General features: G+C 39.6%; 1 protein-coding gene across 2 annotated transcripts in view; it reads left to right on the plus strand.

Moving 5' to 3' along the window:
• IGF2BP3 (insulin like growth factor 2 mRNA binding protein 3) overlaps positions 1–25,296 on the plus strand; it is a 142,000-nt gene that overhangs the window by 79,084 nt on the left and 37,620 nt on the right. For both annotated transcript variants that reach the window (XM_029233836.1, XM_029233837.1), the window contains exons 4-5: positions 22,214–22,265; positions 22,362–22,425. In XM_029233836.1, coding sequence (XP_029089669.1) covers positions 22,214–22,265; positions 22,362–22,425 — 116 coding nt within the window. The remainder of the gene's footprint in view (positions 1–22,213; positions 22,266–22,361; positions 22,426–25,296) is intronic.

Consider the following 25,296-nt stretch of genomic DNA (forward strand, 5'->3'; position numbering starts at 1 on the left):
ATGTGTGTATATACTAACCTGTGTATATACATGTCTATAAATATATCTATCTGTAACTATCTGTGTTGAGCTAAATATTACTGATACTTGATTGCTTTTAATTGCTAAATATTCCATTGTGTTGCTGTATCGCATTTTGTTTATCCATTCATCAATTGATGGACATTTGGATGGTTTCCACTTCTTGAATATACAAATAATGCTGCTATTGAACAAGTTTTTGTGTAAGCATATAGTCTCAGTTCTCTTGATATAGACCTAGTAGAATAATTATTGATGGAGTTGCTGAGTAATATGGCAACACTATATTTAATATTTTAAGGAACTGCTAAACTGTCTTCCAAAGTGACTGGGCCATTTTACATTGCCCCTAGCAGTGAAGGTGGGTTACAATTTCTCCATATCCTTGCCAACAGTTATTTTCTGTCTTTTTATTTTAGCCATCCTAGAGTGTGTGAAGGGGTACATCATTATAGTTTTGATATGCATTTCGCTAATTGAACATTTTTTTCATGTGTGTATTTGCTAATCATAGATCCTTTTTTGTGAAGTGCCTTATTTAAATCTCTTTTTTGAATTTTTGTATTTTATTTATTTTTATACAGCAGGTTCTTATTAGTCATCAGTTTTATACACATCAGTGTATACATGTCAATTCCAATCTCCCAGTTCATCCCACCACCACCCCACCACTCCCCCTGGCTTTCCCCAGTTGGTGTCCGTACGTTTTTTCTCTACATCTGTGTCTCAATTTCTGCCCTGCAAACCAGTTCATCTGTACCATTTTTCTAGGTTCCACATATATGCATTAATATATGATATTTGTTTTTCTCTTTCTGACTTCCTTCACTCTGTATGACAGTCTCTAGATCCCTCCACGTCTCAACAAATGACCCAATTTCGTTCCCTTTTATGGCTGAGTAATATTCCATTGTATATATGTACCACATCTTTATCCATTCGTCTGTCGATGGGCAGTTAGGTTGCTTCCACGAACTGGCTATTGTAAATAGTGCTGCAGTGAACATTGGGGTGCATGTGTCTTTTTGAATTATGGTTTTCTCTGGGTACATGCCCAGTAGTGGGATTGCTGGGTCATATGGTAATCCTATTTTTAGTTTTTTAAGGAATCTCCATACTGTTCTCCATAGTGGCGGTATCAATTTACATTCCCACCAACAGTGCAAGAGGGTTCACTTTTCTCCCCACCCTCTCCAACATTTGTTGTTTGTAGATTTTCTGATGCCCATTCTAACTGCTGTGAGGTGATACCTCATTGTAGTTTTGATTTGTATTTCTCTAATAATTAGTGATGTTGAGCAGCTTTTCATGTGCTTCTTGGCCATCTGTATGTCTTCTTTGGAGAAATTTCTATTTAGGTCTTCTGCCCATTTTTGGATTGGGTTGTTTGTATTTTTAATATTGAGCTGCATGAGCTGTTTATATATTTTGGAGATTAATCCTTTCTCCGTTGATTCGTTTGCAAATATTTTCTCCCATTCTGAGGGTTGTCTTTTCATCCTGTTTATAGTTTCCTTTGCTGTGCAAAAGCTTTGAAGTTTCATTAGGTCCCATTTGTTTATTTTTGTTTTTATTTCCATTTCTCTAGGAGGTGGGTCAAAAAGGATCTTGCTGTGATTTATGTCATAGAGTGTTCTGCCTGTGTTTTCCTCTAAGAGTTTGATAGTGTCTGGCCTTACATTTAGGTCTTTAATCCATTTTGAGTTTATTTTTGTGTATGGTGTTAGGGAGTGTTCTAATTTCATTCTTTTACACATAGCTGTCCTGTTTTCCCAGCACCATTTATTGAAGAGACTGTCTTTTCTCCATTGTATATCCTTGCCTCCTTTGTCATAGATTAGTTGACCATATGTGTGTGGGTTTATCTCTGGGCCTTCTATCTTGTTCCATTGATATAAATTTCTGTTTTTGTGCCAGTACCATATTGTCTTGATTACTGTAGCTTTGTAGTATATAGTCTGAAGTCAGGGAGTCTGATCCCTCCAGCTCCGTTTTTTTCCCTCAAGACTGCTTTGGCTATTCGGGGTCTTTTGTGTCTCCATACAAATTTTAAGATTTCTTCTTCTAGTTCCGTAAAAAATGCCATTGGTAACTTGATAGGGATTGCATTGAATCTGTAGATTGCTTTGGGTAGTATAGTCATTTTCACAATATTGATTCTTCCAGTCCAAGAACATGGAATATCTCTCCATCGGTTGGTATCATCTTTAATTTCTTTCATCAGTGTCTTATAGTTTTCTGCATACAGGTCTTTTGTCTCCCTAGTTAGGTATATTCCTAGGTATTTTATTCGTTTTGTTGCAGTGGTAAATGGGAGTGTTTCCTTAATTTCTCTTTCAGATTTTTCATCATTAGCGTATAGGTATACAAGAGATTTCTGTGCATTAATTTTGTAATTTTGTATCCTGCAGCTTTACCAAATTCATTGATTAGCTCTAGTAGTTTTCTGGTGGCATCTTTAGGATTCTCTATGTATAGTATCATGTCATCTGCAAACAGTGACAGTTTTACTTCTTCTTTTCCAATTGTATTCCTTTTATTTCTTTTTCTTCTCTGATTGCCAGGCTAGGACTTCCAAAACTATGTTGAATAATAGTGGTGAGAGTGGACATCCTTGTCTCGTTCCTGATCTTAAAGGAAATGCTTTCAGTTTTTCACCATTGAGAATGATATTGGCTGTGGGTTTGTCATATATGGCCTTTATTATGTTGAGGTAGGTTCCCTCTATGCCCACTTTTCTGGAGATTTTTTATCATAAATCGGTGTTGAATTTTGTCAAAAGCTTTTTCTGTATCTATTGAGATGATCATATCGTTTTTATTCTTCAGTTTGTTAATATGTTGTATTACATTGGTTGATTTGCATATGTGGAAGAATGGTTGATTTGCATATATTGAAGAATCCTTGCATCCCTGGGGTAAATCCCACTTAATCTTGGTGTATGATCCTTTTAATGTGTTGTTCGATTCTGTTTGCTATTATTTTGTTGAGGATTTTTGCATCTATATTCATCAGTGATATTGGTCTGTAATTTTCCTTTTTTGTAGTATCTTTGTCTGGTTTTGGTATCAGGGTGATGGTGGCCTCATAGAATGAGTTTGGGAGTGTTCCTTCCTCTGCAATTTTTTGGAAGAGTTTGAGAAGGATGGGTGTTAGGTCTTCTCTAAATGTTTGATAGAATTCACCTGTGAAGCCATGTGGCCCTGGATTTCTGTTTGTTGGAAAATTTTTAATCACAGTTTCAATTTCATTACTTGTGATTGGTCTGTTCATAATTTCTATTTCTTCCTGGTTCACTGTTGGAAGGTTATACCTTTCTAAGAATTTGTCCATTTCTTCCAGGTTGTCCAATTTATTGGCATAGAGTTGCTTGTAGTAGTCTCTCAGGATGGTTTGTATTTCTGTGGTGTGTGTTGTAACTTTTCCTTTTTCATTTCTAATTTTATTGATTTGAGTCCTCTCCCTCTTTTTCTTGATGAGTCTGGCTAATGGTTTATCAATTTTGTTTATCTTCTCAAAGAACCAGTTTTTAGTTTTATTGATCTTTGCTCTTGTTTTCTTTGTTTCTATTTCATTTCTTTCTGCTCTGATCTTTATGATTCCTTTCCTTCTGCTAACTTTGGGTTTTGTTTCTTCTTTCTCTAGTTCCTTTAGGTGTAAGGTTAAGTTGTTTATTTGAGATTTTTCTTGTTTTGTTTTTTTTTTTTTGCGGTACGCGGGCCTCTCCCGCCGCGGAGCACAGGCTCCGGACGCACAGGCTCAGCGGCCCTGGCTCACGGGCCCAGCCGCTCCGCAGCGTGTGGGATCCTCCTGGACTGGGGCACGAACCCGTGTCCCCCACATCGGCAGGCGGACTCTCAACCGCTGCGCCACCCTCTTGTTTCTTGATGTAGGACCGTATTGCTATAAACTTCACTCTTAGAACTGCTTTTGCCACCTCCCATAGGTTTTGGATCATCGTGTTTTCATTGTCATTTGTCTCTAGGTATTTTTTGATTTCCTCTTTGATTTCTTCAGTGATCTCTTGGTTATTTAGCAACGTATTGTTTAGCCTACAATGTGTTTGTGTTTTTAAGGTTTTTTTCCCTGTAATTGATTTCTAATCTCATAGCGTTGTGGTCAGAAAAGATGCTTGATATGATATCAGTTTTCTTAAATTTACTGAGGCTTGATTTGTGACCCAAGATGTGATCTGTCCTGGAGAATGTTCTGTGCGTGCTTGAGAAGAAAGTGTAGTCTGCTGTTTTTGGGTGGAATGTCCTATAAATATCAACTAAATCTATCTGGTCTGTTGTGTCATTTATAGCTTGTGTTTCCTTATTAATTTTCTGTTTGGATGATCTATCCATTGGTGTAAGTGAGGTGTTAGAGTCCCCCACTGTTATTGTGTTACTGTCGATTTCCTCCTTTATAGCTGTTAGCAGTTGCCTTATGTATTGAGGTGCTCCTATGTTGGGTGCGTATATATTTATAATCGTTATATCTTCTTCTTGGATTGATCCCTTGATCATTATGCAGTGTCCTTCCTTGTCTCTTGTAACATTCTTTATTTTAAAGTCTATTTTATCTGATATGAGTATTGCTATTCCAGCTTTCTTTTGATTTCCAATATCTTTTTCCATCCCCTCACTTTCAGTCTGCATGTGTCCCTAGGTCTGAAGTGGGTCTCTTGTAGACAGCATATATATGGGTCTTGTTTTTGTACATTCAGCAAGCCTGTGTCTTTTGGTTGGAGCATTTAATCCATTCACGTTTAAGGTAATTTTTGATATGTTTGTTCCTATGACCATTTTCTTAATTGTTTTGGGTTTGTTTTTGTAGGTCCTTTTCTTCTCTTGTGTTTCCCACTTAGAGAAGTTACATTAGCATTTGTTGTAGAGCTGGTTTGGTGGTGCTGAATTCTCTTAGCTTTTGCTTGTCTGTAAAGCTTTTGATTTCTCCATCGAATCTGAATGAGATCCTTCCTGGGTAGAGTAATCTTGGTTGTAGGTTCTTTCTGTTACATCACTTTAAGAATGTCATGCCACTCCTTTCTGGCTTGTAGAGTTTCTGCTGAGAAATTAGCTGTTAACCTTATGGGTGTTTCCTTGTATGTTATTTGTTGTTTTTCCCTTGCTGCTTTCAGTAATTTTTCTTTGTCTTTAATTTTTGCCAATTTGATTACTGTGTGTCTCGGTGCGTTTCTCTTTGGGTTTATCCTGTCTGGGACTCTCTGCGCTTCCTGGACTTGGGTGGCTATTTCCTTTCCCACGTTAGGAAAGTTTTCGACTATAATCTCTTCAAATATTTTGTCGGGTCCTTTCTGTCTCTCTTCTCCTTCTGGCACCCCTGTGATGCGAATGTTGTTGCGCTTAATGTTGTCCCAGAGGTCTCTTAGGCCGTCTTCATTTCTTTTCATTCTTTTTTCTTTATTCTATTCCACAGCAGTGAATTCCACCCTTCTGTCTTCCAGGTCACTTATCTGTTCTTGTACCTCAGTTATTCTGCTATTGATTCCTTCTACTGTGTTTTTCATTTCAGTTATTGTATTGTTCATCTCTGTTTGTTTGTTCTTTAATTCTTCTAGGTCTTTGTTAAACATTTCTTGCATCTTCTCCATCTTTGCCTCCATTCTTTTTCCAGGGTCCTGTATCATCTTCACTATCATTATTCTGAATTCTTTTTCTGGAAGGTTGCCTCTCTCCACTTCATTTAGTTGTTTTTCTGAGGTTTTATCTTGTTCCTTCATCTGGTACATAGCCCTCTGCCTTTTCATCTTGTCTGTGTTTCTGTGAGTGTGTTTTTTTCCCACAGGCTGCAGGATTGTAGTTCTTCTTGCTTCTGCTGTCTTCCCTCTGGTGGATGAGGCTATCTAAGAGGCTTGTGCAAGTTTCCTGATGGGAGGGACTGGTGGTGGGTAGAACTGGGTGTTGCTCTGGTGGGCAGAGCTTAGTACAACTTTAATCTACTTGTCTGCTGATGGGTGGGGCTGGGTTCCCTCCTTGTTGGTTGTTTGGCCTGAGGGGACCCAACACTGGAGGTTACGTGGGCTCTTTGGTGGGGCTAATGGCGGACTCTGGGGGGGCTCATGCCAAGGAGTACTTCCCAGAACTTCTGCTGCCAGTGTCCTTGTTCTCACGGTGAGACAGAGCCACCCCCCGCCTCTGCAGGAGACCCTCCAACACTAGCAGGTAGGTCTGGTTCAGTCTGTATGGGGTCAATACTTCTTCCCCTGGGTCCCAGTGTGCACACTACTTTGTGTGTGCCCTCCAAGAGTGGAGTCTGTGTTTCCTGCAGTCCTGTCGAAGTCCTGCAATCAAATCCCACTAGGCTTCAAAGTCTGATTCTCTAGGAATTCCTTCTCCTGTTGCCAGACCCCCAGGTTGGGAAGCCTGACGTGAGCCTCAGAACCTTCACTCCAGTGGGTGGACTTCTGTAGTATAAGTGTTCTCCAGTCTGTGAGTCACCCACCCAGCAGTTATGGGATTTGATTTTATTGTGATTGCACCCCTCCTACCGTCTCATTGTGGCTTCTCCTTTGTCTTTGGATGTGGGGTATCTTTTTTGGTGAGTTCTAGTGTCTTCCTGTCGATAACTGTTCAACAGTTAGTTGTGATTCTGGTGTTTTCCTAAATCTTTTGAACATTTAAAAATTTGTTTTATCATTGAGTTTTGAGATTTCTGATATATATTCTGATAAAAGTTTTTTATCAGATATTTGCTTTGCTTCCAATCTCTAGTTTTTCTTGTTTTCTAAAGTGTCTTTCAAAGACTGTTGGTAGTAATTCTTATTATTGTATTGATTTGTATGAACTGTATGCTCATTCTTTAGCCATATTAGATCTTTTAACTTCAAACATGTTGCATATTTTTAAAGCTTTCTAAAGTGGATAGTTGAAAGCATATACAAATGTAAAGAGAATAGTATAATAAACTACCCTGTGGACCCATCCCCTAACTTCAACAATTATCAGTTTATGGCCAATCTCAGTTCATCCCCCCGTTAGATAATTTTGAATAAATCTTAATAATTAATTTTACTGATAATTATTTCAGTGTGTATTTCTAAAAGATAAGGACTTAAGAAAATAAAACCAATATCACACAAATTGTTATTATAAAATGTGAAGTGTGTTCACATATTTTAGTTGCCCCACATATTTAAAAAATAATTTGTTTGCATCAAGATCAAAATAGGTCCATACTTTGCAGTTGGTTGATTTTTCCCTTAAGCCTCTTTAATCCTTGCATACCCACTCCTTTTTCTTTCCTGTTTGCTTGCAGTTTGTTGAAGAAACTGGATTTTTTGGTCCTGTCTTGTCTACATTAGCTGATTTCATCCTTGTTTTGTACTTTTGTTTCTCAGTCCTCTAAATCCTGTGAATTGGTAATTAGATCTAGAGCAGTGATCTTAATCTTGGCTGCATGTTAGAATCAATCGGGGATTTTTTTTTTTTTTTTTTTTTTTTTTTTGCGGTATGCGGGCCTCTCACTGTTGTGACCTCTCCCGTTGCGGAGCGCAGGCTCAGTGGCCATGGCTCACGGGCCCAGGTGCTCCGCGGCATGCAGGATCCTCCCGGACCGGGGCACGAACCCACGTCCCCTGCATCGGCAGGCGAACTCTCAACCACTGCGCCACCAGGGAAGCCCTCAATCGGGGATTTTTATAACATGGTAATGTTCAGGCTATATTCCAGACTAACTAAATCAGATCTCCAGGGTATTAGGGCCCAGGCACCAGTATCTTAGGCTTTTCAGGTGATTTTGCTGTGTTCTCAAGGTTGAGAACCACAAAAGGCTTGATCACATTCAGATTCCCTTTTTTCCTCCCTCTCCTCCTCCTTTCTCTTTAAGGAAGAATACTTCATACGTGGTGGTACAAACTTCTGTCAGGAAGCACATATTTGGTTTTCTCTTTCTGTGATATAGTAGCCATAGATTTTGAGAAATTCATGAAAGGAGGCAAAATGCTGATTTTCTGATTCTATTATTTTATTTATTAATTGAGCCACTTTTATAAAGAGAAACTTCTTCAGATGTACTATGTGGTTCAATTCTTACAAAAATGACAAGATAAATATTCGCTTATAGCTATCAATATTTATCAGCTGTTAGCTCTCCAGTGGTAAGTGATACTTTTCTTTAAATACTTTGAGTTTATAACACTTTCTGTTTCAGTCCATTTTTTGTTAGCTTTACTCTGGTCAAATTGTTCCATGTTTAGCCAGTGGGAGCTCTTTCAAGTTGGCTCCTGGGTCCTGGAGCCAACCTAGAAAATACACCTGTCATCTTTGGTAATAAAGCAAGGAAGTTGGCATATAAATGACACCATGAACTAAAAGTTTTTCTTATTTTTGTAAAGAAAATACATGCTGCTTATATAAAAAGCCAAACAAAAAGTCAAAATTTCTATTGGCTAGGGGATTTATTTCAGAACTTTCTGAACATCCTTTAGTTTTTGGCTATACACGTGTGGTTTACACAAAAACAGCCTGACACAATCGGTGCTGTTTTGCAAGCTAGTTGTTAGTACCTACCAGGTATGCTGGTAGAGAATCATTCATGGCCATTCTTTTTTAATGTCTGTATAATTGTTAAAGACTTATTTATCTTAGGCTGCTTGTATAGATTGTTTCCAGTTTCTTATTCTTATAAATACCTCCCCCCATTGTTCTACAGTTTTGTTGAAGTATAGTCCACGTATCAAACAATTCATCTGTTTGAAGTATACAAGTCAGTGTTTTTTGGTATATTCAGATATGTACAACTATCACCACACTTAATTTTAGAATATTTTCATCACCCCAAAAAGAAATCCTGTATGCTTTAGCTATCACCCCCTGTCTTCCCATCCCTCTTAGCCCTAAGTAATGTCTAAACTTTCTGTCTCTGTAGATCTGCCTGTTCTGGACAGTTTATAAAATGTAATCGTTGTAGTCTTTGTGTCTGGTTTCTTTTAGTTAGCAAAATGTTTTCAAGGCTCCTTCAGGTTGTAGTACGCATCAATACTTCATTCCTTTTTATTGCTGACTAATATTCCATTGTATGGATATACCACATTTTGTTTATTCATTCATCTGTTGATGGATATTTGGGATGATTGTACTTTTTTGGCTCTTGTGAGTGTTACTGCTGTGAACATTTATGTACAGTTTTTTGATGTGTGAACATATGTTTTCATTTCTCTTGGGTATATACCTGGTAGTGGAATTGGTGAGACCGATGGTGACTCTGTGTAAGGTTTTGAGGAACTACCAAACATTTTTCCAGAGTGGCTGTACCGTTTTACACTTCTTACCAGTAGCATGTGAGACTTCTGGTTTCGCCACACCTTTTGTCAACACTTGTTATTAACTAACTTTTTGATTATAGCCATACTAGTGCGTGTAAAGTGATATTTCATTGTGGTTTTGGTTTGCATTTCCCTGATGACTAATGATGGATGTCAAGCGTCTTTGCATGTGCTTTTTGGCCATTTGTGTATCTTCTTTGGAGAAATGTCTATTCAGATCCTCTGCCAAGTTTTAAATTGTGTTATTTGTCTTTATTATTGGGTTTTAAGAGTTCGTTACATATTCTAGATATAAGTTCCTTATCAGATAAACGATTTGCATGGTAGCCTGCATGTAAACATGTAAATCCATCAGGTCACCTGTCCTAGTTTTTCTCCCAACTTCTATCAGTATTCATTGTATGTATGTAATAATTATTAAAGATTTATTTATCAAAATGATCAGTGCACTTAGAGTGTTTTTGCACATGGCTTTGCTTAAGGAAAATTAGTGAATTTATTACAGCGTTCTGGCATTTTTATCTTTATTTTTTATTTTTGGTTGCATTGGGTCTTGGTTGCTGCACGCAGGCTTCGTCTAGTTGTGGCGAGCGGGGGCTACTCTTTGTTGTGGTGCACGGGTTTCTCATTGCGGCGGCTTCTCTTGTTGTGGAGCACGGGCTGTAGGCACGCGGGCTTCAGTAGTTGTGGCTCACGGGCTCTAGAGCGCAGGCTCAGCAGTTGTGGTGCACGGGCTTAGTTGCTCCGCGGCGTGTGGGATCTTCCCGGAGCAGGGCTTGAACCCATGTCCCCTGCCTGCGTTGGCAGGCGGATTCTTAACCACTGCGCCACTAGGGAGCTCCCTTGATCCTTATATTTATCTGAGGTATCACTAATGAGTAGGGCCTTTTCATTTCACAGTAGAGGTTATAATAGAACAATTGTATAGAACGTGGTGGGAGGATAATTACTGAGATGACAGATGATGCACTGGTTGTGATATGAGTGAATTTGAATTTAAGCTAAACTTTTGGTCATGATTTAAATTCTGACAGATACAGTGCATGATTTTTTTTTTAATTTTAGAAAAACTGCTCGAAAAACTAAAAATTTTTTTTTGTCTGTAGAGTATAAAAAAATGAGAGAACATTTTTCTTAGAGCATAGTTGAAATACTGGGAAACTTAATCTTGGAAAAAATAAATCTGGTGAGATATAGTTTTATTTTACTCAGAAAGTCTTCCCTGTTCTCCGAAATTCAGAGAAGCAACTCTTCTGTGAATCTGTCCTTGGTGTATTCAGAGGTAATGACTTGGGTAGTGTCTGTTACATACTGAAGTTTTAATGAATGGTACAAATATTATACCTTTGCCCAAGGATTGTTAAAATTGTTGCGAAGTACTGATACTTTGAATTGGACTTAAAAACTCAGGCATCACTTCAATGAGTATGAAGAACTTTGATATTTTCTCTGCTTATATATTAGCATATACAAGTAGAGAGTATATAATGAATCCCCCTGTGCCTGTCCGCCAGCTTCTACATTTATCAATTTTCTTCCCTTCATGTTACTGTGACAAGCTTTTGAAGAAGCATTTTCCATTCGAGATGGTGGCCTTCTGAGAAATGGATGGTGTGATGTAATGAGCACTGGCTTTAGAGTTGCGGGGGGGGGGTTCTAAATCCTGACTCCACATGTCCTTGCTCTCTGACTGGGCATGTGGCCTCTCCTCTTAGAATCTCAGTTTTTGCATCTTGAAAACAGGGTTATTATCTGCTTTTGACGGTTGTCTGGATGATTAAATGTGCTAATGTTACGTGAAGAATTGAAAGAATATTTGAAGGTTAGTTATTGTGTGTACATAGAGCTGCCAGTGACATGGGTTCTCTGTTGCCATGTTGGATTTCCAAAGTCTGTAATTGTGTGCTAAGTCCTCGTCAAGATAGAGCACTGAGGTAGAGTCTAATTCCAACGTGGACAGATAATCAGCCTATTGTAGTAAAGACAAGACCCAGAGTTAAGTACAAGGTGTTTACTGTGGAGGATGGGGAGTGTATTTGTTTCATGAAGCTGCCGTATTGAATTCCCACAAACTGGGAGGATTAAAACAACAGAAATGTGATCTCTCACAATTCTGGAGGGTAGCAGTCTGAAATCAAGGTGCTGGCAAGCCTCTCTTCTAGCGCCTGGTGGTTGCCAGCAATCATGGGTATTCCTTGGCTAGTAGTTGCATCATTCCAGTCTCTACCTAGGTGGTCATGTGGTGCTCCCCCTGTGTGTCTGTGTGTCCAGTTTTTCCTCTTACTAAAAGGATGCCAGTCATTGGATTAGAGCCCATTCACAGATACTGGTGGATGTGAATTTTTAAAGGACACTCTTCAACCCAGTACAGGGGGTTAACCAAGACTGGGAGTGATCGGGGATTGCATTCTAGAGGATAACAAGAGCCAAAATGCCATTTTAAAGATGGTTATTAAGGAATTAGTTGGGATTAGATGAGAGATGAGGTTGGAGAGCAATACATGATAATGTTTTTTTTAAAAATAAATTTATTTTATTTATTTATTATTTTTGGCTGTGTTGTGTCTCTGTTGCTGCACGTGGGCTTTCTCCAGTTGCGGCGAGCAGGGGCTACTTTCCGCTGCAGTGTGCGGGCCTCCTACTGTGGTGGCCTCTCCCGTCGCGGAGTACGGGCTCCAGGCATGCGGGCCTCTATAGTTGTGGCACGTGTGCTTCAGTAGTTGTGGCGCGCAGGCTCAGCAGTTGTGGCGCATGGGTCCAGTTGCTCTGTGGCATGTGGGATCCTCCCGGACCAGGGCTCGAACCCATGTCCTCTGCACTGGCAGGCGGATTCTTAACCACTGTGCCACCAGGGAAGCCCCATGATAATGTTTGGAACCATATTAAATTGCCTGGATTTTTTTTCCCCTAAGAGACATGGGGAAGTTCAAGGGTTTTAAATTTTAAAATCTCATAGTGTAGTGGCTATGTTTGTTGTATTCGTGGCTGAGTATGAATTTTGAAATAGCTTTTCTGTACTTGAGCAAATCACCAGGTTATGAATCTTCCAACCCATCTTAGAAATTGGTGCTCAAATTTTTAGCATCCCCTGCTACTAGGATGTGGAGAGCTGACCATGGTTTTGCTTCTGAAATACACCCATATAAGATTTCGATTCATTGAGCGATAACAAAGACGCGGAGTTGCCATGAGGACAGCAAGTACGTGGAGGTATGTTTTGAAGCGACCAAGTAGAAGCCGCAGAGCATACAGTTTCCAAACCAAGTATGTGCTGGGAGTGGTGAATTGTAGACAGGACTCTGGGAAATCTCTGCAGTAGAAGAAGGAAGCAAGGAGGAGTAGTTTGAAGATCAGAAAATTGAGGATCCCCTCCCCGCCCCCCACCCCGGACCCCCAAGATCTTTTAAAAACCCGAGGTAAACTTGGTTGGTGACTAAATAGAGCCTCTAAGAGGTGAGCTTGCTATTTTATAGACTTGATTTCCTGAAAAGTTTGCAGTTAGCTAAATTGCCTTCCTCTAAGTATAACTTCTCCTTGTTTATTGATGGACCTTTGCTACTTATTAAAACCTTTACAATTACTTGAGCATGTGTACTTCCAGTCCCAATTTATCAGTAATAGGTGCTATTCCAAGTTGGTGCTCAGATCTTTTCTAAACAGCATGAAGCAGGATCATGTTACAGTCTGAGGCATGGGATCTGGATGAAAAGCTTGTGCAGTAGAATTTGGTGCCAAAAGCAATACTCAGGAGCTTAATTAGCAGTTTTTAAATATAGCAAATACATGGCTGGGCTCCAAGTAAAGCCTTGATTTTGAACACACACTACCAGAGACTGAGAGCAATGGGTGTGAGGACACCCTGGTGGGTCCCCCTGCCCCACCTGACCAGTGCATTTCAGAATGGAGAAATGTCGAGGACATTTGTATGGGCTGCTTTTGTCACTAGTTTGACAACGCTCTGATGACTTGTCCACACCACTGTTCAAAAGCAGCTAAACTTATGACATGCATGTCTGTCACAGGAAACATGTAGCAGTGGAGGGAAGGGATTCCACTTGACTTTTGTCCCCAGGCCATTCTCTTCTAGCACCCTGACCTTGTCTTAGCACTACTGGTTCAGGGCTGCTACGTGGGTTGGTGTGGTTAGAATCTCTCCTTCCTCTGCCCAGTCCCCAAATAATTCATGCGTTTGGCTTTGCCATTTGTTCAATTGAACCAAAAATATGTTCCATTTTAAAGACGGTTATCAAGGAATTAACCAATTTTTGGTTTAATTGTTGCTCCAGCAGTGTCCAGTGAGAGCCTTAAGAATAAGAGAGGAGAACACTCATTTATTTTATTTTTTTTTGGCCGTACTGCACAGTGTGCGGGATCTTAGTTCCTCAACCAAGGATCAAACCCGTGCCCCCTGCGGTGGAAGCGTGGAGTCCCAGCCGCTGGACCACCAGGGAATTCCCGACACTCATTTCTTGGCATTACTTTTTGGAAAACAATGTAAAGGCCAATATAGTCCAATTTAATGATCTCATTTTTTTTCCTGATTGCAAAATTACATGGTCATTGTAGAAAATTTAGAAAGTCACAAGGAAAGAAGAAAAAACCTTTCTCCCAACGGTTACACTGTAATGTTAGACTCTCAGTTCAGTCTAGTATGATAGGTGCTTTCCTACAAGGTTGGCTCATGTCTAAGTTTATATCCTGTCGTGTCTTAAACATTTTCTTCTTTATTGGAAGTTTGAGCTATAATTGACATACCATAAAATTCACCTCTTTGAAGCATACAATTCAGTGTGTTTTAGTGTATTCACAAGGTTAGGAATCACCACTAATTCTGGAACACTTTTATCATCCCAAAGAGTAAACTCACAGCATTAACAGTCACTGCCCTTCCTCGCTTCCACCCTCTTCCCAGCTGCCGGCAACCATTAATCTTCCTGTCTCTATGGATTCACCTATTGTGGGTATTTCATGTAAATGAAATTATATAATACGTGGCCTCTTTCACTTAGCATAATATTCTCAAGGTGCATCTATGTTGTAGTATGTACTTCATTTCTTTTTATGGCTTGATAATATTCTAGTGTATGAGTGTACCACATATCATTTACCCATTCATCACTTCCAGGTATGTTATTATAAGGCCCCATGGAGCCCAGGAGAATAACTGCTGCACATCTGAAGGGCTAGTTCTTATGGGCAAATATTTTTATCAGTATTTACTTTGGAACCAACCCCTTTCTTTATTTTTCTTCTCCAGACGCTGTTGTCTTTTATTTTTAAATAAGCTTTAATGGGGGCAGTGGGATGGTCTGCTATCACTTTTGGAGGCCACTACAGTTTGGGATATTTTTCACCTCATTTAGATAAGTCACTTCTTCCCCCACCCCCCCCCCCAACAGGAATTCTGAAAAGTTTTATTTTATTCATCCCCACGAAATAAGAAAAAAATTTTTTTTCTTCTTTCTTTTAAACGTAAAATGCACCATGTACTGTATTCCTACAGGAGAGGCCTTCCATTTCGAACAGACAAAATGGGAACCTGATTCTCTGCTTACAGTTTTACATTCTTGATGCTTGGAAAATTTTTCCACTGGCTAGTTTCTCGTTTCATATACCCCAAACCTGGTTTCTCCTCCACTTACTACATAGGTCTTAGAGGGGGGCTGTAGGTGCGTTTGTGAACCACATGATCCACACCCTCTAGCCCTGCACACTTTGGGTCAGATGTCTGGTGAGGTGGCATAGGGTGGTAGGAGTTTTTCTGGAAGCTAGCAATTTAAAGTTAACCATAAGCTGTATGATTGTGAACCTTAGGCTGTCCTGTTAGTCTCAAACTCGGTGTCTGTCCAACCAGCTCCCTCTAACTGGATCCCCCAAGTGCTTGCTTCTATTCCAGCACACTCCACGAGGGGATATGTGACAGAGGTGAATTCCAGGTGGAAATAGACAGTGGTCTGTTGTGTTTATTTTAATCACCATATATATTCCTTTTGCAAGTTGAAGAAAAATTAACTGTATGATCTATTGCCAGGGTCCTTCCTAGGGCCTAGAGGGCGTTTGTGCAAGCAAGCACTTAGAAGCTTAAGGAAATTACTGGGAAATTGGTCTTCTGATACTTATCTTAATGAGGATGGAGGCAAAGATTGAGGGGAAGAGAAGATATGGGCAACTTTTTATTCCAGCGTGCTCTTTTTGCCTTGGGTTGAAAAAGATAGATAAGTCACTTCTTAATTAGTGCCTTTACCCAGAATTATGTTGGAATCATCCTCAGGCTTTTGAACTCGTGTCTTCCCCCTTTCCTCTAGTAATTTGTAGCTGTTGGAAGTGGTAACCCCTGCCACATTTTATTTATCCACTTGGATTGCTTCTACCTTTTGGTGATTGTGAATAATGTTGCTATGAACATAGGTGTACAAATATCTCTGAGTCCCTGCTTGCAGATCTTCTGGGTAGGTACCAGAAGTGGAATTGTTGGATCATATGGTAATTCTCTTTTTTATTATTATTTTTTGAGGAACTGCCATACTGTTGTCCATAGAGGCTGCACTGTTTTACGTTCCTCCCAGCAATGTATGAAAGTTCTAATTTTTCTACATCCTTGCCAAGACATTTTATTTTCATTGTTGTTTTTTTAAATTATAGCCATACTAGTGGGTATGAAGGTGGTATCTTATTGTGATTTTGATTTGCATTTCCTTAATGACTTATGGTTTTAAGCATCTTTTCTTTCTTTTTTAAAAAAATTAATTTATTTATTTTTGGCTGCGTTGGGTCTTTGTTGCTGTGCGTGGCCTTTCTCTAGTTGCGGCGAGCAGGAGCTCCTCTTCGTTGCTGCACGCGGGCTTCTCATGGCGGTGGCTTCTCTTGTTACGGAGCACGGGCTCTAGATGCACGGGCTTCAGTAGTTGTGGCACACGGGCTCAGTAGTTGTGGCGTGCGGGCTCTAGAGCGCAGGCTCAGTAGTTGTGGCGTGCGGGCTCTAGAGCGCGGGCTCTAGAGCGCAGGCTCAGTAGTTGTGGCGCACAGGCTTAGTTGCTCTGCGGCATGTGGGATCTTCCTGGACCAGGGCTCGAACCCATGTCCCCTGCATTGGCAGGCAGATTCTTAACCACTGCGCCACCAGGGAAGTCCCTAAGCATTTTTTCATGTGACACACATACTTCTAAAAACATGTGGAGAGACCCACCAAACTGACAGTGGTTTCTTTTAGCACTTGGTGGAGTAACTGGTTGGGAAGTTATTACCTAGTCAAAAGGGACCCTAACTTTGCGTTATTTAGAGTGTTTTTTTTTTTTTAAACCACTATTTCTGTTAGTAAGATATAGAGCAAGTTAATGCTGGTTAATATCTTCATCCGATTGAGGAACATAAAAATAAACTGTTGAGCACTTGGAACATGGGTGGGGAAGTTTATTGACCCTGAGAGTTGATAAAGTTCTTTGCCTACGAAAGGATGATTTTGATCTTGCAGCAAAGTAAGGGTTAAATTGCTTTCAGTCTGTACCATTATATTTTATTCTAATTGTGTGGGGAAATGCGGTAGCTTACTTGACCAAGGGGTTAAGGGTGTGAGCTCCGGAATCTGACAGCTGGGGTTTAAATCATTTCTCCATCACTTAACTATCTATCCAAGTTGAAATACTGTTTAACTTCTCCATGTCATAACTTACCCATCTATAAAATAGGACGTTACTTCACGGGATTTGTGTGGTTTAACTGAGTTAAAACAAATTAAACATTTGGGACAGTGCTGCTACTAGAAAGCACTCAAATGTTATCACTCATAATTTATTACTAAAAAAAGGCCAGTGTTGTTGCAGAGGAGAGAGTGCCGTTAGATGATGGGCAGGTCACAGGGGGCCTTCAGGGCACTCATTAGGGACTTTGCTTTTTGGTTTTTCTTCTCGGCCGCGCCATGTGGCATGTGGGATCCTAGTTCCCAGACCAGGGATCGAACCTGCAGGCATCTTAACCACTGGACCACCAGGGAGGTCGTCTTTAGGGACTTCGGATCCTATCCCAAATACAAAGGGAAGTTCTTAGAGTTTACAGTAGGGTATGAGTTGATTAGCTCAGCTTTTAAAAATCCGTCTAGCCCAATACTATCCAATAGAAAGCTAATTCAGGCTTTCTGTTGGATAGTTTAAAATTTTCTAGAAGCCATGTTTAAAAAGCAAGAGAGAAAACAAGTGAAAATTAATTTTGATAATATTTTATTTAATGCAGTATATCTAAGATATTACAATTTTAATGTGTGATCAATATTTTAAAAATTGATATTTTATATTTTTTGTACTAAGTATTTAAAGTCTGCAGTTTGTTTTACACTTAAGCACATCTCAGTTGTGGATTAGCCACATTTAAAGTGCGTAATATCAAAAAAAAAATAATAAATAAATAAATAAAGTGCGTAATAGCCACACGTAGGCAGTGGCTGTGACCCTGGATGATGCTGGTCTGTTATGAGAACAATTAGAAACAAAATGAATATGGGAGACAACTTAGGAGCATGTTGCCGTAGTCCAGAGAGAGATGCTGGAGGCTTGGTCTAGGGTGGTGGCAGAAGAGAAAGCAGCTTGAGGGAGATGCAGGTGCAGTTAACAAGGTTGAATGCAACGTTCCTCGTGTACATAACTGTAGATGGTGTTGCCTCTTACAGTAAAACGCAGTAGCAGAGGAGAAAGGGATTCAATATTGGGCTTGGGCACAGGTGTCAGGTCTCAAGCATTGCCTGAATAGGGTCCCTTCTGGTGTTCATTTTTCTCTGTCACTTTGAGGTCTGTGTGAGTGGACGGTAGCTTGGACTGTTCTCTCTTGGTCGCTCTGATCACATGATTTTATGGAATCCTAAATTATAGTCTCCTCCCCATGTTAGAGGATGTAACTTGTGAAAGTTGAGGATAACTAGAAAGTTGTGAGGTCTGGAAGGTCTGTGTGTTAAACTGGAGGCTGAGATTCCCTGGGTGGTTTTTTTATCTTTCTTGTTTTTTGGCCGTGCTGTGCGGCTTGTGGGATTTTTGTTCCCCAACCAGGGATTGAACCCGGGCCCCGGCAGTGAAAGTGTGGAGTCCTAACCACTGGACTGCCAGGGAATTCCCTCCCTCTGGATTTTATCGGTGATGAAGATGGTGTGCAACATGGCTTGTGAGGTTGTCAGGGATCTGGTGTGTGTACGTTGACCTCCTTGAGTTGAAAGTCCTTTTCAGAGGGAATGGTTTGAATGTTATCCAATTATAATGGTAACATTGTATAAAAATCTACATTAAGGTAGATATTTCTAAAGACTACCTTGTATTTGAAATTTGTACCATTATTTATTAGAAATGCTATTGGGATGTGCATTATCAAATTGTTCTTTGTTTATTAATGTAGCTGGTCTTCTATAGATAGATGTAAAAGAACAAAGTTCCCGGGATGATTTTATCCATATCTGGCAACAGCTGGTTGCTGTTTCTGTATAATGTGTTGACCTGTATTTGAAGGAAGTGCCCTTCATCTCCGATGGCTTTTCTCATGCTCCTGCTGAAATGAGGAATAGGCAGGATGACTTCTTTCTTGTAACCCCTCCTCGAAGTCTGAGTCTGGTTTTGGTGTTCAGGAGGTCATTGGTCTGTGTGTATGTGTGTGCGTGCGCATGAGTGAAAGGTGTGCTGGGGCAAGAGAGTGTTAAATATCCTGCTTTTAATTTTAATTTTACTGGTTTTTAGAATGCTTGTGACTTTCCACGTCTACATCTTTTTTATATGAATTCGTGATAAATTCCTACTTGTTTATGTCACTATGGACTTTTTTTTTTTTTTTGCGGTACGTGGGCCTGTCACTGCTGTGGCCTCTCCCGTTGCGGAGCACAGGCTCCGGACGCGCAGGCTCAGCGGCCATGGCTCACGGGCCCAGCCGCTCTGCGGCATGTGGGACCTTCCCGGACCGGGGCACGAACCCGTGTCCCGTGCATCGGTAGGCGGACTCTGAACCACTGAGCCACCAGGGAAGCCCACTATGGACTTTTAAATGAACCTGGAATTTGTTTCCTTTGCTCTTAGGACCAAAATTATTCTGTGGCTTCTTTTTAACCCCTCCCTTACCTTTTTTTGTTCCTCAGTGTTTGGCTCACAGGTCACTAAGACATGGTCCCTTCCCTTAAGAAGTTTAGAAGCAAGTGCAGCCCTGTGTGGAGGAGCCACACTGAAGGGGGCGCCTGGACTGTAATGACCAACACTGTCCCATCATCTTCTAAAACACATGTGTCCAATAAGGAGGATTGGAGTCTATGATCATACACGTATAAATTATCTGGAGTATGGAAGCCAGTATAACTGTGAGGAATAAGTTACTTGTGACACACCTGACAAATAATCACATCACTGTGGTCAATAATCACTAGTCTAGTGGGAGAATAAAGATCGGTGAAGAGATTATAAAATGACATTGCTTTCATCTCGGGGATTAGGTCAGCTAAGGTGCCTTGGAAATGGGGATGCTAATTTACATACAATAAAATTACCATTTTTAGTGCATAGGACTGTAGTTTCTAATTTCTAGAGATTTTACACATGGGACAGTTGACAACCAATAGCATTTATTATTACTTAGAATGTTGAACTCTTACAAGCAATTTTGTTTTGAACATACTAAACTTTATATATAATACATGCAGTGAAAAATTTGATGGACATTTCCTGTTTTTTTTCAAGTTAAAAATTTACTTGTATTAATTGTGTCTGTGTGTATATATATATATATTCACATATAAATATATGTCTATTTGTGTGTATACATATATCAATGTATATATAATTCATATATCACTTTGCCAGTGGGCCTTCTGGAGGCATTAGTTTCATTAGCATTATTGTAGGTTTAGTCAACATTGTTTATAAATCATGGGTATTTAACTTTTGTACTGTTTTCTCTGTAGTAGTAAAAGTTAATGTAGTGTAAGTTAAGCTACGTGGAGACTAACGTATTTAGTGAACAAATTGCCTTTAGGAAGAATTAAGAATGATGTTTATTTAAATTAACATCTATTAAATTGGCACTTACCCCCTACTTCCTACACGCCTCCTCCACCACCTCTAGCTGCCTCCGTACCCCTGCCCCTCAAGGTACCCAAATTTCGTAAAGCTCTACTATTGGAGTGGCTTTCATTTAAAAGCTAAATTTTAAATGATAGATGTACCTTTCCTGCTGCTTTAATTATTTAAGTTGGAATGAACACCTTGTTAGAATTTTTTAATCTACACAAAAAACATTTATTGGTATTAAAAAATTTTTTTAGTTTTAAAAGTATAAGTAGGTTGCTGTTTAAATTTTTTTAAAGGCACTACATGTTGCGTACTATCTATTTGCATGGCATTGTGAAAGGTTTCCTATTTTTTGGCCTTTATAAATTAGGTCTCTTATCAACATTACATGCACGGCAGACTTACCTCTAAAACAGGTGAGCACTGTTATAAAGAGTACTGTTCCTAATAGGCTATACTAGTATTTCCCCCTGAGAATGCTTCACTTTATTTATGAACTATTTGAATGTCATTTTCTGCCTGTGTATTTTAGGTGCTGGGGCTAGTACAGTGAACAAAAACTTCCTGTTCATGCCGAGCATGCATTCTAATGGCTGAGACAGACAAATGAAATTTTATGTAGTCAGTTAAGTGTTCTGAATTAAAAGTAAAAAATTAAGCTTTATGATTTAAGCAGTAGCTATAATTTGAGACAAAGATCAGTGTGCTTCTAGACCTCACCCACAGGAAATTCCCTATGTCAAAACTTACCTATGAAAATACTAACCATTCCATTCACAAATAGGTGTTAACCTTATTTAAAATGGAAAAATAAATAAATAAAAAGTTCATCTCCAGACAAACCTTGCTATAGATTTCAATCTGGACTCAGCAGACAAAATAAAAGCCTGAAAGGTACCACTTAAGGTAAACATTGCTTTAGAAGAACTTGCTTAAAGTTTAGTAGGAAATTACCATAGAAACTTATTTAGTGAGCTTCTTAGTGGTTTACCGTGTCCTGGGGGCCAGAAAACATTCTCAAGGGACTGTCCTTCAAATTTTGCAATTAAATTGATGAGTAAATGGTTCACTATAAATTAATAGAAGTTTATTTTGTTTTACTTTTCAAGAAAAACCTGTTCCAGTTCTTGGAAGCGCATGACAGTTGAATTTGGTTTACATGGATGAGATGTACACCTGCAGTTTATACTATAATAAAATTCAGTTGTTGTTTTAACAGCCTTTCATTAGAATAACATGCATGTGCAGTAATGAAGCTATGGGAAAGATAGTTCCAACTGTACTTTTTCCAACTCAGTGTAGGCTTAGAAGACTGACAGCACAGACTCACTTCTTTTTATGCTTTCTACTGTCCCAAGAATTGATAAACCACTTAGATTAGTCTTTAGTTCAAGACTCCAGGCAGAATATCTTTCTTCATTTTGCTAGCCTGCCTTGAGAGTAGTCTGTTCTGATACATCTGTTCCAGCTGTGAAAGGAAGTTCTTTGAAAAGGAATATCTTAAAGATAAAACTTAACGTGGGCCCTTGTCTTGTGACTTGCTATACAAGGAGGAAGTGTGATGATGTGTTGGTGGTGTGTGTATGGGAATTACATGCTTCTTTGTCCTCCAGCCTCAGGGACCAGCAGCTGTAGCTTTGAATATTTTGCTGAGCCCCTATATTTCTTGGTTAAATCAGCTCGAAGTCAGGGACCTCGGGAGAGGCAGAAGAGAAAAACCCACCGTATGCTCCCTATGGGGCCCTTTCCTCACTTCTGTAGGTCCAAACCCCAGTTATTTTTTTGGGGGGCGGGGGCCTCATTTCCATCACAATTACTTTGTGATTTTAAAACCTAATCCTGCCCTTGTTAATAACATGGGAAATTGAAAGTTTGTAATTTTCTCTCCCCCTCCTGATAGGTGCTGGATAGTTTACTAGTCCAGTATGGAGTGGTGGAAAGCTGTGAGCAAGGTACATGTCTTCTCAATTGCTTTCAAATTTGTAAAAGGAAGAAAGAAGAAAGAAAACTAACCTATTTTTTCCTCTTCATGTTTTTTCTTCCTCTAGTGAACACTGACTCGGAAACTGCAGTCGTTAATGTAACCTATTCCAGTAAGGAGCAAGCTAGACAGTAAGCAGTTTGAAACTTTTAATCTCTGTGTAATAACTAGGTTAAATATAGTACTTTTATATTTTGGGCTGGTGGGTAGCAGACATAAACTTTATTTTGCAAAGTTTGACCTTGCAGTTCTTTTTAAGTTTGAATGTCTAATAAGAACCTACATTGGTTAAAGTTTTTATTACATTTTCAGTATATCTTTAATGCCAAGAATGTAGTGATACAGTACGAAGCTGAATTGCATCCTGTTTGCAAAAAGCTCTGGGCCTGGGTATCATTGCTAAATTACATTAAAGACTTTTTTCCTTGTTATTGGTTATGATAACATATATTGTTGCTGTTTTGCCCAAAGCTGGTAAGTTTATCATGGGTTAAACTAACAACAGTGTTAGCTGTTAACTTTGCTTGTTCGCTGATTTTTCTGATTACTGTTCTCATTTAGGAGTGTGCGGAAGTGGGATTAATGTAATTTGGTGGAAAAAAATATATTCTGATGCAATAGGCAGAGTTTCACAGATCAAAAAAATCTTACCTAGGAAAAGATAATTCTGTAGGCTCGGGAATAATCGAATGAACTGATTGACCACTAGAGAGAGGAAATGAGGATCCCACAAATACTTCTTTTGACTGATCTGCTCAGAACACAAACATGGAGGGATGGCATGCAAGGTACCCAGCAGTGCTGAGTGTCAGCAGACCACGGAAATTTTGACCACTGCCAGCTAAAGTGCAGGCAGGAACAGACTGTCTGTGCTCTGTGTGGGAAAAGAAGGACCATGCTGGCTGACCCTGAGCCCTAAAGGAGAAAGGCGAAACCAGCAGCAAGAGTGGGAATAGAGCCGGGTTACCAAAGGCAGTACCCACGCATGGAGGGACTATGAAAAGAAAGATGGGGGTGGGAAAGAGATGGAAATTTGCATAACACGAGTGGAACTTTATTTTTTAAATTGGTAATATTCACATGGTTCAGAATTTTAAAGGTCTAGGTCTAAAGATGTATGCAGTGCAGATCTTCCTCCCGGCGCTGTTCCCCACCTACCTTGTTCCCTCCCGTGTAGATAACCGTATGGAAGAACAGCACGTGTGTGTGTTCTTCCTCCTTTTTACCCAAATGATACCATAACATTTGAGTGTTTTATACATATAAATGTATCTCTTACAGTTGCATAGAATTTGATTGTATGGATATGGAGTGACTTATTCCCAAATTGGATTTTTAGTTCTCTTGCAGTTATGAACGATGATGTATTGAATCCCTTTTGCAGTCATTTTGCAAGTGTGCGAGTATAGCCATAGGTTAAATTCCTAGAAGTAGATTTGCTGAGTCAAGATGGATGTGCATTTTAAAAATTTTGTTGGATATTGATGAGTTATCCTTCCTAAAGCTTGAACTAGTTTAAATTCCCGTCAGCACTGTGCGAGAGTCCATTTCTCTGTAATTCTCCCTAACACAGGGCTTTGTCAAACTTTGCCTATCCAGTGGGTGAGAAGTAGTATCTAATTATGTTAATTTCACTTTTCTTTCTCAGGAGCAAAAGACTCGAGATTCACGTTTAATATGAGACTCTTAATATATTTTATTTATTTTTTTAAATTGAAGTATAGTTGATTTACAATGTTGTACCACCTCTGCTGTACAGCAGAGTGACTCAGTTTTACATATATCTACATTCTTTTTTTAATATTCTTTCCCATTATGGTTTATCCCAGGAGACTGGATATAGTTCCCTGTGCTATAGAGTAGGACCTTGTTGTTTATCCATTCTAAATGTAATAGCTTACATCTACCAACCCCAAATTCCCAGTTCATCCCTCTCCCTCCCCCCCCACCCCCCTTGGCAACCACAAGTCTGATCTCCACGTCTGTGGAGGCTCTTAATATATCTTAAAATACTCATTTTTTCCTTCTGTTTGTATCATTCATTTATTTTTAAAATGTTAACAGTTTATGTGAGGACATTATAGAAGTTGTGGTATATGTTGTAAAACAAACTGATTTCTTACAAACTTTATTCTTCAATCATGATATAAGAGGAATAACAAGAAAATTTCACATTTTTTACCCGAAGTGGATTGGGGGTAAAAGTGAGCAGTGAGAACACAGGGGCTCCATTCATTTACATGTGTTAGTCTTTACAAAGACTGTAATGAATATTACTTGGTAGAGCCAACTCTCTGTTAGATGGGAGATGAGGGACAGCATGATAAACCCAAGGATATTTGGAGATTGTCAGAGGCCTGTCCCAGTTGTGTTATTTGACAGTTTATGTGAGGCTCGCTGGGTAGAGGGGAGGTGTCTCATTTAGCAGTTACACAGCTGTATGGGAGAGCGCATGTCAGAGACATACCCACATAGCTTTGCAGATGTCTGGAGTGGGCCTTCATGGGGACTGGCTGACATTTAGCACCCACAACCCCCTGTAAAAATTCCGAAGCATTAAGAGTACAGGCATGGGAAGGGCAGACTGCTAGCCAAGGCAGAATGCCTGCTGAAGGTACTCTCAGCATGACAGCAAGCTGAATGTGGAGACATTTTAATTCTAAAAGCACTTCGCAGTGATTGTTAGAGATTGTCAGGATCCTGTTGATCACGAGGAGGGACGAAAAGACTGTTAGGAGTTTGTAGTTTAGGCAGTTCTATAATCTAAACAAATAAACTGGGCATTTCAGCGAATGAAAAATCATCATGTCCTTCATTCTAGTAGTCAACCCATTAACATTTATTGAGTACCAATTATTGACCAAAAGTTGCCAGTGAATAAAGGCAAAGTCTCTGTCCTCAAGGATGTGCCTTCCAGTGCTGGAAAAGTATTTGGAGAGGGATTACCTGATTTAATTCCTGTCCAAGTTGAGTTTCCTTCTAGGAATACTGGGTTTTCTCCC

Source organism: Monodon monoceros, unplaced genomic scaffold (genome assembly GCF_005190385.1).
Source record: "Monodon monoceros isolate NGI ecotype Baffin Bay Population unplaced genomic scaffold, NGI_Narwhal_1 Super_Scaffold_2, whole genome shotgun sequence".
Taxonomy (NCBI): Eukaryota; Metazoa; Chordata; class Mammalia; order Artiodactyla; family Monodontidae; genus Monodon; species Monodon monoceros.